General features: G+C 38.0%; 1 protein-coding gene across 8 annotated transcripts in view; it reads right to left on the reverse strand.

Moving 5' to 3' along the window:
• dmxl1 (Dmx-like 1) overlaps positions 1-11,395 on the reverse strand; it is a 60,147-nt gene extending 48,752 nt beyond the window's left edge. For 6 of the 8 annotated variants that reach the window (XM_039803489.1, XM_039803495.1, XM_039803488.1 and 3 more), the window contains exons 1-7: positions 11,038-11,395; positions 9,118-9,357; positions 8,027-8,152; positions 1,691-1,768; positions 1,045-1,123; positions 754-898; positions 397-463 (exon numbers count right to left, since the gene is read on the reverse strand). In XM_039803489.1, coding sequence (XP_039659423.1) covers positions 397-463; positions 754-898; positions 1,045-1,123; positions 1,691-1,768; positions 8,027-8,152; positions 9,118-9,204 — 582 coding nt within the window. In that variant the 5' untranslated portion in view covers positions 9,205-9,357; positions 11,038-11,395. Of the gene's footprint in view, positions 1-396; positions 464-753; positions 899-1,044; positions 1,124-1,690; positions 1,769-8,026; positions 8,153-9,117; positions 9,358-11,037 lie in introns of those variants that run through there. The other 2 variants (XM_039803491.1, XM_039803490.1) reach the window with 1 other exon arrangement.
• Positions 11,396-16,828: the final 5,433 nt, after the last annotated feature.

Below are 16,828 nucleotides of genomic sequence, written 5' to 3' on the forward strand. Positions count from 1 at the left end.
TTAAAGCCATTAGGGTTGTAGGCCTTATCTTAAAAAACAAAAAAAAAACACCATAGCTAGTACTGGTCAGTTCACCTCCTGTGCACTGCGGAGGTGCCCTTGAGCAAGGCGCCAAACCCCCAACTGCTCGTGGCGCCTGTCCACGGGCAGCCTCCTCAGTCTGACGTCTCGACATTTAATGCATGTGTATACAGTAGGTGCTGTTTGCATGTGTGTGTATTTCAGGCCTGTATGTGTGTGTAATGTGTAATAACAGAGTGAAAAAAAACGTTGCGATTTATAAAGTACATTTTTCTTTTTCTTTTACAGTGTTTGGTCTATCAATAAAAATAGACAATGCAAACATGACTTGTGCACACTAATTAGTATCCAAATCCTGGTAAAAGCTTGACTTACCTGTCCAGCAGTAGCAAAGAATTCCCCATCAGGAGAGAACTTCATTAAACTGACTGGAGAGGCCGTCCTTCAGCAAAAAAACAACAACTCAATGCTCAAAAGGTCTGTATTTTCAAGATATAAAATAGATAGCAAGTAATGGCATCTGAAATTAAATAATTACAAAACAAGTAAATTCAAAGTTAGATGTACTGTAGTATTGGAATATCAAAAAATATTACAAAACAAATCTATATGAGTGGGTTTTTCTAAATTGCCTATTTTGGAAGAACTCCATTCCCTTTAAAAAAAATAAAATCACCACCTTAAAAAAGGTAGGCTGCATCATGTGAAGATATTTTATTTGTCAGTTCTTACTTGCTTTGCCAGATACAGCTCCAAGCAGAATGAGTCTCTCTTATGGTCATCTCTGTCTGCTTTTCCAGTTCTCCAGCGTCATCTTTCACTCCATCAACATTAGACCACAACTGGAGGCTACTAGAGCCAGTTAACAAAGTGCTGCCTGAATACACAAAAACACAGCCACACTGTCAGGACCGACATGTCTTGTATCATATAATCTTTTTTTTTTTTTTAAATGCAGGAAGGCATATATACTGCAGGAGCGTGTGTATTTTGGGATTTTCATGGCACTGTGTATCAAAGTACCTGTAGGGTGCCAGGCCAGGTTCCGTACCATAGACTTTAATACAAATTGACCAGTCTTCTGCCATTGGCAGTTCAACTTCTGTAAAAAAATTTAAAATTAAAGACATTTAAAAAAACAATATTGTTAGAAATTGGACAGATTATGATTTTTTTTTTCTTTTGTCCCTTATATATTAGTAGTTACAACTGCATAACAAGAACTAACAGTGAAGTTGCTTTCATGTGGTCCACATGTGATCAGGGCACATGGACAGCAGCTCTAATACAAGGGAACTTCTGCATTGAAAGAGGTACTAGGTTGTTTTTAATAGGTTTGCTTTCCATTCCTTATGATTCCTTCTCTGGCTTCAACAACAGAAGGCTGTTCAACACTGACATATAACAAACCTAGGACTATAGACTATAGAAGAGGAATAAACAGTAAACATGACAATGACTGCAAAACGTTATACAATATTTCAGTAAGAATGTGCATGTGTTTGAAATATAAGTTTTTCCCTGGCGACTTTCTGATGGGTTTAAAAGAACAATATTCTACTCTATTTCAAATATCAAGAGAGCACCGCCTGAAAGAAAAAGGTCTGGTTTTTTAGGAGGATCTGAATATATGCATGACTTTGACTGAAAGATAATGTAGGTTACTCACAGTCAGTGATGTGTCTTTTGGATCTGTGTGCTGAACAGGCTCAAAGACACACACAATGCTTCCATAGGAAGCTGCAATCTGTCAGCAGAAAAAAAAGGCAACATGTAAGACATGTTTAACAGAAAACATATTTGCAAGAATCATATATTATTCCACATATTATATTCCAATTTCATTTCTAAAATTATTGTTGTAAATTACAGTTAAACTTAAAACATCTGAAAGATACATTTCATTGCAAAATTATCAACTGTATGTTATGTAACAGACTTTATATTTTTGAATTTTTGACAATTTAGACAGTAAATGTTATGCATGTAGATCTTTATTCAAGATCCTAATTGGGAGCAGCAAACTAAAAAATATGTAGCTTACTATACAAACAATGACATGTCTCAATAGTAAATTAGTATAGTCCCTGGTCAACAAAGCAAAAATACCTTGAGGATATAAACAACCCAGTGTTAAGTCAACATTGTCTACATGCTAAAGTGCTTTCCATGGGAGTCACAGTTAATGTTAAACAGACTGAATGTGGGAAATGTCAGTGGGAGTGCACATAAATAACAAGCTTAATAAGGTCTGGGTCTTAGATAATACAAGCTGTGTCTCTATTGGGGTAAATAATATGCTGACTGTCACAGAATGAATAATACCGTGAAGGAGTGAGTCACACACTCACTCATGCAAATGTGCATATATTAATTGACACAGGCACATCACATGCACAAAGCACAGTCTCATAAAATCTTTCGAGACAGATGATGGCTCATGGAATGATGATACATAAGGAAAATATATCCGTTTTTAGGACACCGATCACATTTAATCAAATTCCAGTGGAGAGCAAAATGTAACCCATCTAGGATGTAAAAGAATGATAAACTGTAGCTCTAGTCCAAGGAATAAAGTAGTCAAGTCAGTCAGCATAGTTCTGTTATACGAGCAGCAAAAAAAACAAAAACAAATGTTACGTTATAAAACATAAAGGGCCCTATCTAAGCGCACGGCGGGTAGCGCCTGCCACAGGTGCGTTTAGGGAGTGTATGAATCCTTTGCTAGTTTAATGGTGGAAAAAAGGGTCAGTGTGCCAGGTTCAAAAGGGTTGTACTTAGTGTCTTAATTAATCACAGGTGTGTTTTGGGCATAACATGCAATAAACCAATCAGAGCGCCATCTCCCATTCCCTTTAAAAGCCAGGTGCGTTTGTACCTTGGCGCATTGCTATGATTGCAGATTTGCTAAGCAGGAAGGAGAGAGTTTCAGGAGAAGAAACTGATCTGCTCGTGTGTGAAGTGAAAGAGCGCAAGCAGATCTTAAAATAATACTATTTCACATTGTAATAGTTTTATTTTTATTATCTTTGCATGTTTATGTTTTCTTGTGTAACAACATACTCTATTATTGTGTAACAAAGAAAACTTAGTCGTACGAAAAAACTTAAATTAATCTGTATAAAATATTAAAAATGAAATGCACGTTGGTGCACTTTAGACCAGGTATTTGTTGGTCAATGGCACGATCACTTTCCGCTGCCTCAAGGTGGCAATACGCCAAGAATGCACCTGAACACACCTCCCGCAAGTATACCCATGGGCGCAGGTGCATTTGCTATTTAAACAACGTGGGCGCTGGACAGGAAATTGATTAGTAAGTGGGTCTTAAATTAGCAAAGACACTTGCGTCAGGCTTTGCGCTGCGCCAGGTGCAAGATAGGGCCCTAAGACTAATTCTGTTGTGGTTATAATTTTGACTATTCTTTGGTGTGATTTTCATAAAACCACAACTGAGATGTTGTGTATTTTATGCAATAATATTACACCATCTTAAAGCTCCAGCAAACCTGTTTTAAATTAACCAGGAACAGCCTGCTGTTTTACCTAACTAACAATAATGGCTGTTTTTAAAAGTTGATTTAATGCAACTGCTTTCTGATTTTAGGGGGGGTTGCTCCCTGTCCTGTCTCCCCAGTAGTGTTGCTCTGCATGCATTAGTTCTGATGCTCTGACCTGATGCAAGCATGTTGAGAACAACAAATTGGCATTCAAATTGTGAGGTAGTCTAACACAGAGATCAAACAATGGAATTATTTTTGTTTGTCCTGTGCTTTAAAAAAATTCTCTTAATGACAATAAGCAATACAAAGTTCAACCTGGTGGAACACAACACTTAAAGTAGTGCAGAGGCCCCGTGGAGGTTGCTGCTCCGCTCAGTGATTATGTTGTTTGCTCTAATTTTAGTAATGTCTCACAATAATGTGGTATTCTTTTATCTAATTACACTTTCAATATAATGATTTTGGAAAATACATGTTTCATTGCAAAGGTTCATAAATGCTTTTAAAATGCATCTGAAGTTCTACCACAGTGTGAGCTCAGGGGATGTGTACTCTACAATGATGTGTGAACTACTAGCATTGGAAATATCACAGCATGGAGAAATACCAACTGAGCATGCTTAAACAGACAGATGCTAGACCATGCTTGAGACATGTGAGGATCACATGAGGCGAGTGGTGAAGGAATGGGTGAGCAATCTTTACTCTCATCTGAATTAAATCAGGCCTGTCTGCTGTTTTAATACAGCTACCACCATCCCATAATTAAAAAATAAACCAAACTTACAGTGATGGGCTGGCAATGATGACTTCTGCCTTTTATATCTTTATGGAGTAATGTGTCAAATGTTTGCAGTTGTAACAATCCTGGAATTATCCCCATTTATTTGATTTGCAGCATTGTTACTAAGTAACTAAGACGAATCGTGAATACTGTGACTGTAGTTAGGACGGGTTGCTTTGGCTTCCATTGGAAAAAAAACAAAACAGCAGTGAGTAAGTATGTGATTTGGACATGCATTTCTTCTTGTAATCACTGCAACGGATATTAAAACAATGCAAGCTAGATAGTATTATTATAAACAAAGCCTGCAGAGATTTAGCGCACACATTGTGCAGATTCAGATCTGACCTTTAGCAGCTTTGCAGTTTTTATGGCATCACTCTATGGGGAAAGTTCCAAAACTCCAGAAGAAACTACTCAAAGAACCCAAACCAGCTTGAGTTGGGACTAATAGCCGGTCAACTAGTGTCAGAATCTTTTTTAGTGTTCACATCAGTTTTTTAGCAGCAAATTCCACACTTAAGGCCTTAATCAAATATACAGTAGGCTATAATTCTTCATTCTTGCTCCTAAATATTGCTGAGCAATATGGAGAAAATCAAATATTTTTGACCAAATAAAATCAGAATCAGAAAAGGATTTATTGCCAAGTAAGTAACACTTACAATGAATGTGCCTTGGTGGTTGGTGCGTACACAAACATATTAAACATGAATATGAAATAAACACAGAAACAATATCTCAGTGTTTCCTTTAGGATTTTTTTTAGCAGTGGGGGCAAGTCTGTCCGAACAACAACAATCCCCCCACCCCCGGCCGCCGCCAAAATGTTTTACGTATGAAACAGAACTGACACTTCGCTGCAACACAAACAAATACATTTATTCACCACTACTCAAACACAATGAGGCATATTTTCAGTTAAGATTGAACTGTATTTTTTGAGAAACTATAGGGCACTTAACATCTACAACTGGTCTACACTTAGAACGGACCCACCGCGGTGACGTTTTTGGTGGAGCTGTTCGTTTGATAGTTGACTCGAAAGAAAGCGAACGTTTTGACAATAAACTACATCAACACAACAGTATGTGGAGTTAAACTGGACGGGCCCAATAACCTCTGAATAGTTCTACTTGTTAAATTGCAATGTGAGCAGCAGGATAATTTAAAAGGCAAGCCCTATTTCTGATACCGTGGTGGCAGAAATTTTGCCATGGTGGGCCGCCACTACAAAATCAACAGAGGCTGTAGGGCTGCATAATTAATCAAATTTTAATCACGATCACGATTTTGGCTTCCCACGATCAAATTTGCGTGATCGAGCGATATTTAAAATGCGTCATTCCGTTCATAGAACGCTCCTTATCAAAGTTTTTGCAAAGCCAATCTAGCGCTCCATAAACCACTGTCTGATCACGTGCCTCCATGAGCCAATCAGAGTTGTTCCCTGCACCGCGCAGCTTAGTTTTTAGATGTAGAGAGTCACAGAGGACAGAGTAACATGAGGAAAATTCCACAACAGGTAGCAGTCGGTTATAAAAAGCCGGTCACAATGTTTACCAGTTTAACAGTAAACGCAACATTTTGTCCCGTATGTTTTGTTTTTCAGACAACAGCAGTGACCAGTGCTAGTTTGTGTCTTTTAGCTCATAGCTTTAGCAGCAGACTGTTGGACGTCCCGCTGTTGGAATCCTGTCACACTACATCGTTTAGCTGTCAGCATTTTAGCCGTGTTTAATCCAGTTATTACTGTGGCTAATGGTAGGCTAACGTTACCTGCTGTGTAACGTGTTATTAGTGTTTACTGTATCTAGCTAATGGTAGGCTAACGTTACCTGCAGTGTAACGTGTTATTAGTGTTTACTAGCGTGACATGCAGCAATGTTTATGTTGCCTCTAAAATCCGCATTGCTATTTCGTCTGGTAGATACCTTACGGCAAACGTGCATGTATGGAAAGCGGTCGCACAACCGCTGAAATGGCATACTCAATTCAATTCAATTTTCAATTCAATTTTATTTATAGTATCAAATCATAACAAAAGTTATCTCGAGACACTTTACAGATAGAGTAGGTCTAGACCACACTCTATAATTTCCAAAACCTTACTCCTTCACAGTATCCTTCAATAAAGGAGGAATGTAGCACAATATGGATGTAAAAGCAGTTATAATTAGCGTGACAATAAAATTTGTTTTGGTTAAAATCAACAAATAATCATGATAATTAATCGTGATCTCAATATTGATCAAAATAATCGTGATTATAATTTTGGCCATAATCGTGCAGCCCTAAGAGGAAACGCTGTATCTATATTGCGACGATATTGTAGGGTTGACTATTGGTGCTTTCACAAAATATTTACACAATGAGATTTTTGATAAATACTCATCAGTAATGTGGATATAATAACTAAGTGGGTAAAGGCGAATAATAGAACTGCGAGAACAGTCTGGTAAGTTCAGGAAATTACATCACTTTACTGTAACGCAGCCGTTAAAAACCTCAGGCCATATTACGATATCCAAAATCTAAGATGATATCTAGTCTCATATCATGATATCGATATATTGCCCAGCTCTACTCCTAAATACTTTCTGCAACTTGGAAAAAAAAACAACACCACCGTCCTTCACAAAGTCTACCTGAAAATCCACCAAGACAAGTACAATCTGATCCAGTTCTACATTTAGACTATTCCTGTAGCAAACTGAAAGTGTACACACAAGCAATTCTCTTGATGTCTCTCTGTGCCACAGAGGGACTTGGAATACATTTCAATAAGGAACATCAAAAAGACTACATAAAGCAATCCATTTTTGCAGATCTGTCCCAGATGTAAATTACAAAAAACATCACAACCGATCTTTTGTTTGTGGCAACACTTAAACCCATTTTGGAGTCCCTAAAGGGATTATGAGTGGCATTACATCAGTGAATGTGCCTGCTGTACCACTACTTGCCTTTACTGGGTGATTTTTCTCTCACTAGGAGTTGATGATAGGAAGCTCAAGTTCATGAAAACAGACTTTGATGTTGCCAACAAATCTCTTCACTGAAAACATAGGCTGCAAACACTTAATACGGTAGTTGCCACTAATGTGCCTGGCAAAACAGTTACATTAATCTATAACAAAATCTGAGCACAACAGAGCCCTGGACATTTTAGCAACATTGGACTGAGCTTGCCTACCACACACTCCAGCAACCCTGATTGTATGGTCATTAAAATAAAGCGAAGCAAAAGGAAGGAGAACTGTACGTCATGGGGCTGTGCAAAACATCTTTTTTTTTATTGATCCCCCATTATGCAGTTTGATCTCTGTCAAAATCAATGGATGGCAGTAAGGGTTGGCTATAAATATATGGTGCATTATTATTGTATTACGCACATCCTTCATTGTTTGTATATGGTGGCAACATTTTATGTAGCAAATCCTTTATCTTCCATTGAGCTACAATACAATAATTACCTGCAATTTTTTTTTTAAAGATAAACAAACAACAATGCCCATCAAGTTATTTTCATTTAAATAAGCATTCCTGTGATTACCGGCACACTATGAATAATTCTAATTAACATTTAAAAAAAAAATTCCTTTAAACTGAAATGTTTGTGCTCAACAAAAATGGTATGGTATTACAGAAACATCCCGGTTTGCACATCAGCCTGAGAAGCCAACATGACACAGCCCTACTCCATTATTCTTACCTGTCCACCCTGCAGTGAGCAGTCGACACAGCCGACCTGGATGTTGCCATGTTTGGCCCCTGGGATGATCTGCAGTCGCTCAAAGTTACTGCCCAGAATCACCACGTCACAACCTGACGCATAGGCCTATCAAGAGACAAGGAGACAGAAAAAAGGGTAAAGAGATGAAGATGAAACTCAGATCCACCCAGAGAGTGTCACTGCGTCAAATGATGGTCAGTTGCCACCATATGACAGCTCTGGAGTACAAGCAGATAGGATTAGAATCCAATGCTCTCTTTCTGTGGCTCGGAGGAGACCTTCACATGAGCCACGATTTACTGACTCTGCCTCCTTCACAAGAGGACAGACAAACAGAAATAGGTCTCCTATTGATCCAGTCTCTAATTAGCATTGTAGTAGTATCTCATAGAGTTTGCTTTGAGGTCACAGAGTGCAAAAGCAGTCAGAGGTACTGACATCTGACAGTTATAAAACCTTCAATAAACAAGGACTTCCTGCAGTGGAAGGAAGTGCATTTGCACTATTAAGCATGACCTAAATTATGTAACACAAGGATATAGGCTACATTCTAATGCAATTTGAAAATAAAATTATAAAAATAAGAATTTGTTCAAGCTAACACATCCCTATCTGTTAGATAGATGAAGTAAGTAACACATCACATGAATGGTGTTTTGTCTACAGGGTTTTCTGCAGTGTTTTATAGTGGAGGTGCACCATCTCCCCTGAAACAAAGCAAATTCTTTACAACACTTATTTCTTTAGGCAAGGTAAGGATGACGACTTTGACTTCCTTAGGCTACATCCACACTACTACGTTGCGTTTATAAACAAAAACGTATTTGTTTGCATGTAGCCTTAGTCCATATGGTAACACTACCCTTAGCAAAGCCTATATGGCATCAGTGCTTTTTTACAATCTGTACTTTTGCTCCGCTTACTACATACACTCAAACAATATGTAAATATGTGTCAAAACAACTCAATGAACAAGTATCTGTTTTGACACATCAGTTTGGCCAGCCCCTAAGAATCGGAGCTCCTAAATGGCTCGAAGGGAAATATTTCCTGAACTTTAAATATCTTACCGTGAATGGCACATCGTTAACGCTCCCTACAGAGAAACAATTGTCTCCAGGGTTGACAGCCCCCGTGAGGACCTGATGGAGATTCATGACTCTTGTTTATAGTCCCCTTGTGCTCTGTCCTCCTCTCTCCTTTCTCACAACACCCACCCACTCCAGGTGAGATTCATGGGAAACCATGGGAAGGATGTGTTCATCTTTGTCTGTGGCCTGTAATTTCACTTCAGTGTCTCTACAGGCTTGCTGTTAAGAAGGAGAGGAGAGGAGAGGAGGGACAAAAACATTAGACAGAGAATGTTTTGGTTTAGGCTAAATGGTAAATGGACTGCATTTACAGTATATAGTGCATTTCTAGCTTCCCAGACAAAGCTGTTTACAATTTGCCTCATTCACCCATTCACAAAAACATTCATACACCGATGATGCCATGCAAGGCGCTGGCCTGTCAATTGGGAGCAACATGGGGATTAGTGTCTTGCTCAAGTACACTTTGACATGTGGAGCCAGAGATGGAATGGCTAACCTAACCTTGTGATTAAAAGGACAAGTCCCTCTACCTCCTGAGCCACAGCTGCCATAGTAAAGCCTAGGGCAATTTTATTTAACATTCTGCACGTTATATTATCAAGAAGGAAACATGCCATCTGAATTGTTTCTGTTGCACCGTATTTTGCATACAGAGCAAAGTGTATTGTGTCAGCCGGTTATCATGAAAAGTTATTTCACTGCCAAACAAATGTAGTCAGCTTGATTATTGCCAAACTACTTAGCATGTGTATAGGTATTTTAATTACCATCAGGGGTAAATATAGGGGAGGGCTTTTAGGTAAATGACCTTGGACAAGCAAGGTAATGCTGTAGTAGCTGATGACGTACAAGTCCAGTGGTCCAGTGTCACATAATCTCTGGGAAGCAGGAAATTCTAGCAGTGTGGCATCAGCTTCTGTGTGCTGCCCAGGTAGAAATTGTCATGTGTATTTAATAAAGAGGCAACTGTATGACTGTCATTGCAGGATAAATCTAGTTAAGTCATATATAGGATTTTTGATTTATTCTTAAAGTGTATACATTATAAAAGGTATTGCATTACAATTCCTACAAAAGGTACTTAAGTGATAGAAGTAAGTTTAATTATTGGGTGGTTAACAGATAACACCAGCACTGACTTAAGAAATGCCTGTGTAGGCCAATGTATGATATTTCACCTCTGTATGCTGGCAGTGGCAGCAAAGCAAGTCCAATAAAGAATAGACATAAAAAGGCCATTATTAAAAGGGTGGAGAGCAGGTGTCAGTGAGCCAAGCGGGTCACCACAATGAAGGCTACACCTTACTTCAGCACTGCAAACCATGCTAATCCCTTTTGTGTTGCAACTTGTTTTACAGTGTTTGTCCACTAAACTTTGTTGCAGGAACAAGTAGGGAGAATTGTAACATTCACAGAATAAATTAATCCATATCACGTATCTAAAAGCTTTACTGATATACAGTAACGTTATCTCACTTTTTTGGGGTATCTACATCACTTGTCATTTTAACCTTACACCACAAAATAATGTATTTTTAGTAAGTGGGCAACAAGTACTTTAATGTCAAAGTTTGGTCTACAACATTAATACAAAGTGCAGCAGTAACGTTGGGATATTTTATAACTAGAGACAATGTGAGTTATGTTCCCTATGCTGTGGCAACTCACGTGATAGGGTTAGCAAATGACACATCTGGCATTGGCACTGCGTCACATGAATACATAAAACATAATGGTTTAGATCTGTCTCACTGATTGTAAGCGAAAACTTCATATCAGCTCTCTGTTTACAAGTCGTCGAATCATGAAGCTAACTTAGCTGTCAAGTTTAGCTAGCCATCTGCAGTTAATAACATAACGTTAAACACCGTAACACGACTTGTGTTAGAGACCTACCTTGTGCTGCTACTTTCTGATATGTCCTGTAGATACAACGACAACAGGTATCCTTTTCAGCTGCTCTCTTTGATGAGCGTTAACGTTAAATTATTAGGTCTCCTCAGTTAGCTGGCGTTTACGCGTACTAGCTTGTTAAGCTCTCTTTTAGCGAGCTCCAGAGCTAGAAAGCTAGCTGTAGGTCACTTCTGTCACACATTTAGTGCCTGTCAATATCTGCTTGCCAAGACGAGTAGCTTTTTAATTACTTCTCAAAATGCTAACCATAAGAAGGAGCCAACCTCTCCGCAAGGTTAGCAGATAAAACGCTTCCTAGGAGGAAGCTTTTCCTTATGTTGAAGATGTGTCATGATGACTGGTTCGCTGCAATGCATTATGGTCCTTGTAGTTGCTTTTTGACAGATAGACGCAAAGACGTTTGCAGTGTTATAGCAGCAATGGGGATAGTGCAAAAACTAGAGGCATCAGTAAAGAATGCAAGATATAATATTAAATATGCAAACTGTAAAATAAAAAAGTAGAAAAACAGTAGGCTACAGATTAAAAAAGCAAGTGACAGTGAAAAAAAGCAGTACAGGCAACATAAAAAAGCAAGTGACAGTGAAAAAAAGCGGTACAGGCAACATATAATAAGTTTGCTAAACAGACTGAAAGGTTGAATACAAAGTATTCACAGTATTGCACATATAAGTAAACCTTGATATTGCACATGAGTGAGTTTTGGTAAATTTTTTGCTATTATAGCGGCGCAAGATCAGCATAGCACACACCTGCCTACAGTAAAAACAACATAAAGAGGTTACCCATTTTTTTTCCGTTATTATTTGTAATAGAAGATTATGGTTGTACTGGCTTGTAGTGAACACCTCCCCAGGTGTGGCTGTATTGAACTTTGTTTACACTATGTTAATGAGGACATGTCCTAAGGCTCAATCGACAAACCTTGCTCAGAAAAGTTTAATTGTCAAAATGTGTAGTATAAATTACAGACTACTTTAACAGTGCCCCTAAAGTGGTGAAAGTAGCTTTTACTTTAGCAACTTCATTTTGCAACAATATTTAACCCATCCACAGTGTCAAAATAGGCCATCACCATCTGTGAACCAAGCACACACATGCATCACCAAAGTCAGGTTTAAATTCAAAGCATATCAATGTGTCTACTGTCTAGTTTTTAACTGTAAACTAAACATCACTCTCATAGCTGCAACCATGCTGTGTGACTCACTATTTAAATCTGATTATTTGCATGATTGTTGAATAATGTTTATATACTACTACTAATAATAATAATGTTTGTTTATTGTTCAATATATTGAAGTATTTTTTATGTGCACTGTCATTTGTCCTTTGTATGTGCCAATATTGTAGGCTAGCTGTGTCAGTCATTCTCTCTTAATTACTTGTCGAGGGCCAACAAATATTGGTCACTGCTGGACCAAGGCCAAAATATATAACTTTCACATTCTAACTTTCTAGTGTTGTTAAGTTATATTCCACAATGTTTGGTCTTCGGATGTAAATTGAATCTAAAAAGTAGATTTTATTCCCTATTCGTGTCTGAGATGAGGGACAGAGGAGTGTGAAGTTCTCGCATTTTGCCTAAACAACCACAGGGTGTCTCTCATGTTCAAAACACAGGATCTGGTGTTCTTTTTTGCGGTGTTTATGACCATATTTCTCTTTTTCCTACATAGCATACAAGCATGTATAAATATTTTACATTATTATTACTTTGGTCAAGAATGACATGGTGGCTCTAAGTCTTGCAAATATGGCAAGACTCCTTCATTTTAATATGCCATTTAATGAACACAGAATAAATAAGATGTAATATATATATATATATACACACATATATATACATATATACATATCCTATTTAGCCTGCAGCTCACTTCTTAATTTCTACTTTACATTTGTAATGGGCAAAACACTGTTGAATGTGGAAATGAATGAGGATGGGGAGTTGGAGGCTTCAAACTCAATTAAAGCATGTGGAGATAAATGGGAAAGACATTATCTATGAATATTTAAAATGGCTGACATGTCAGTGACATTAGGGAAGGTTGGTGACAATTTATCGTCATGGCAGTTGAATGGTGTTGATGATGAAACTGTTGACTTCCCAGTCAGCAAGTAGGTCACAGCATTATTAAAGATGTAGCCTTTATAGAATTACTGTGCTAAACATTTCAGCTTTTCAGTTTTGACACACACACACACACACACACACACACACACACACACACACACACACACACACACACACACACACACACACACACACGCCCCGCACACACACACACACACACACACACACACACACACACACACACACACACACACACACACACACACACACACACACACACACACACACACCATCCATCCTGTAATAACAACACCCTATCTTGTTTTAGCATCTCAGTTTTCTACCAGTATGTTTGACTTTAAACAAAATTCACAGAGAAAATAAAAGAGACATATTTCTTTCATTGACAAAGTCCATGGTGTATTAAGAATATAGCTGTTGAGTGATATTGAATTCTCTGAGTTTATGTAAGAGTGCCTATTCTTTTCCAGCCACAGTGTGGTGATGCAGACACCCAAAAAGAAAAAAATAGTCTAGCTGTTAGCTCTAGCTGTTACGTTAGCTGTGTTTTAAAGAACCCTCCTGTGCCACAACATGGTCCAAAAGTCAACAGATGCTGATACCGAATTTCTGACTAAAAGTATTACGTTGTATAAAGAGATTTTAGTTTTAGTGAACAGGTACTCTCTGCCTCAGCTGTTATTTCAGTGGTAGGGGTAGGGAGCTCAAAGTTAGAAGAGGTACTAAAAATATCATATCTGTGCATGGTCCAAGTTGTATTTGGCAGCATCCATCCCTCAAAACCTGCAAGAGAAAACAGGCATCAGTTTTTAAAATAAAAACGATAAAACTAGACTACAGTATAAAATCACAGTCCATGTAATGGTTGTTGATGCACTTCATTTTAGCATTTACCCCCAATATATGTTACTAATAACATTTATACATATTTATACACATACTTCATACAATTTGCTTTTGCACGAGTTCAGTAACTGTATTTCATGATGCTAAAACTGCTATTTGCTGACAAAGGACACTACCCACTACCATATTCAGAAGTTTTTTATTGCAATCTCCTCCTAATTTCTTTGTGATTTTTGTCTTAATATACGTAATTCTTTGTTATGCTTCATTTATTTTTGTATTGTAGATGTTCATAATGTCTATAGTATTCTAGTTTCTTTTTAAAAGATACTCATCTGTATTATGCATCTGTTAATTCTAGGCTACAAGCATATGGTATCTTTTTTTTATCTCTTTAAAATGTAGAATTGGAAAAGAATTCAGTAGACTTGCTCTTCATGTTAATGAGCTCTTGATTTTCCGATGAGCAAACTAGTTATATTTTGATCTAATTGAAAGATTAAAATAGTATAAAGGAGAAAAATACAAAGAACATTATTTTTAGTATATTTTTTACATTGTAAACATAAGACACAAGATGGCAGTATTGAAACATTTAAAAATCTTGGGTGGTGAGGCTGTCATACCTGTCAATGCACTGCAGTTTCACCTCCCATCCCAACACAACAAACTTGGCTGCTGCATACATGTTAACTAGGCCCATTGCAAATGCAAAACACAGGCTGGTAAAAAAAACACACACACAAAAGAACACTTGCCTGCTCAATTTTAACAATCATGTAAAAAAAAAAAATTATTCCAAATAAAACCAACATAAATCTTGATCAAAAAGTTTGGGTCTCGCTCCAGATAACATGAACTGTGCCCCAGCTGTTTTGGAAGGTTTATTCAGTCCTTGCTAATGCATAATCCATGAGATTTTATTTTTCCCTTGAAATGTGAGTTGTCTCTTTGAAGTGTTTTGTGGTATTATTATACTGTGGTTTGACGAGTAATAATGTTGATGTCTTGTATGAGCTGTAATTACTGGATCTAGAGGTAGGAGGGCAATGCCAAAATGGGCTTGAAGTTTCAGTGTGGCTATGCTTTGATGTTTCATGGGCGAGGGGGGGAAGTGAGGCTCGGCAGCTTTTCCACAGGACAAAATACCCACAAGTTGCTGAACTTTGTATGACAGACAGGGACATGAGTAGCTAACCATAATGAAGCATAATGGCAAATAAAACAACTGTTCTTTTGAAGAGACTAGCCAGTTAACATTTAGCTTTGGTAATCACAAAATGATAAATACTTTCATCTCAGGGTAATTATGTATCCTTTAAAGACTCATGAAATGATAAGCTTTCATTTTGGTAGGCCTATACATAGGTGTAGAACTGCACTGAGAGGTATAATGGGCTTTGTTTGCACTCAGTAAACGGAACCAGCTGCACTCCACTGCATGATAGTATTGTTTCTGTTAGTGCCATCTCTGGCAGACTTTCTGTATTTGTAATCCACCAGCTCTTCCTCCTCTGCACTATAATTTCAACACTGTCCTACATTTCCTGCGTAATGACCTTATTAAAAACGTCCTTGGCTGTAAATGTTGTTGAGTCAACTGGAGGTGTGTTTATGTGTTTTTGGCTGTCAGCATGTGTGAAGGCCTGCGTACATCAGCGCTCGCATGTATCAGTCTGCGCGACCGTGCATGTGGACATGTGTGCGTCACTGCACGAGGTGTCTATGAGTGTATCTCCTGTGTGTTTGCGTTGCTCTCATTGAGTCTCATTCTGCAGAGGTGTCTGTTAAGCGGTGGGAACAGATATTACGGTCAGAGGAAGAGGGGTTAGCAGGCAGGCAGCAGGATATCCCATCACATTAGGGTGGCTGCTGCGCCCACTTCCTTCAACTCTTCCCAGCAAGAGGTCAGCAGAGGTCAAGCAGGCTCCTCCCTTTGTCATTATCCTTCCATCACCTGCCGTCCTCTCTGTGCTGACAACAGAACTTTCGCTTCTGTCTTTTCAACCTTTACTCTTAGAAGCAGCTTTCACCCCTTTTTTCTCTTGTCTGACTCGGCCTTTATGATTTTCACATATTTTTTTCTCTCCATCTGTTCCCCAGTTTTCGTTCCTTTCACAGCCTTTTATTTGTCTCTTTACGCTCTTTTGATAGCCCTACATCACTCTCAATTTCCCTTTGTCATTTTCTCTCACAGATTCAGAGAACTCAGGATTCCCTTATTTCTGAGATCTTTTGTTGAGTCTGCAGCTGATCTCTAGATTGCAACAGATATAGTATACATCTACTGCTGCTTTCAAAGACAAACTGGAGTTTGAACCAAATTCTGTTAGAGGAGGATCTCTGGTGAATTTTTAGCAAGAGGACTATAGCTGTGAATTGTGAGACTGAGAGTGCATCCTAATGTCTGTCAAAAATACAGCTAAAATCTAGGGCAAGTGGTAATGCAATATGGATGTTATGTCATCATGAATATTTCATGATACACAACAATTTACTGTAATAGAATAATGTATGGGTATTGTCTAAACTGAGCAACTGAGGTGATAATTAGATCTAATAATTAGTAATAGTTAGTATAATTATCTATCTATTTATCTGTCTTTATAGTCTGTCATGCAAATTTAAAGTGAAATATTTCAGCCATCTTAGCAAAACACGATAGCTGTCTGAAAGCAGATCAAACTTAATTCACTCAATTCACGTTTTAAACAGTACTTCAATATTTGAGCATGATGGTTCAATATTTTAGCAAAATCTGTATAAGTATCCCACCCAAAACGAGAAATTAGTAATTTGCATCTTACATATCAGATTTGAAAATCACAA

This window comes from Perca fluviatilis, chromosome 6 (genome assembly GCF_010015445.1).
Source record: "Perca fluviatilis chromosome 6, GENO_Pfluv_1.0, whole genome shotgun sequence".
Classification (NCBI taxonomy): Eukaryota; Metazoa; Chordata; class Actinopteri; order Perciformes; family Percidae; genus Perca; species Perca fluviatilis.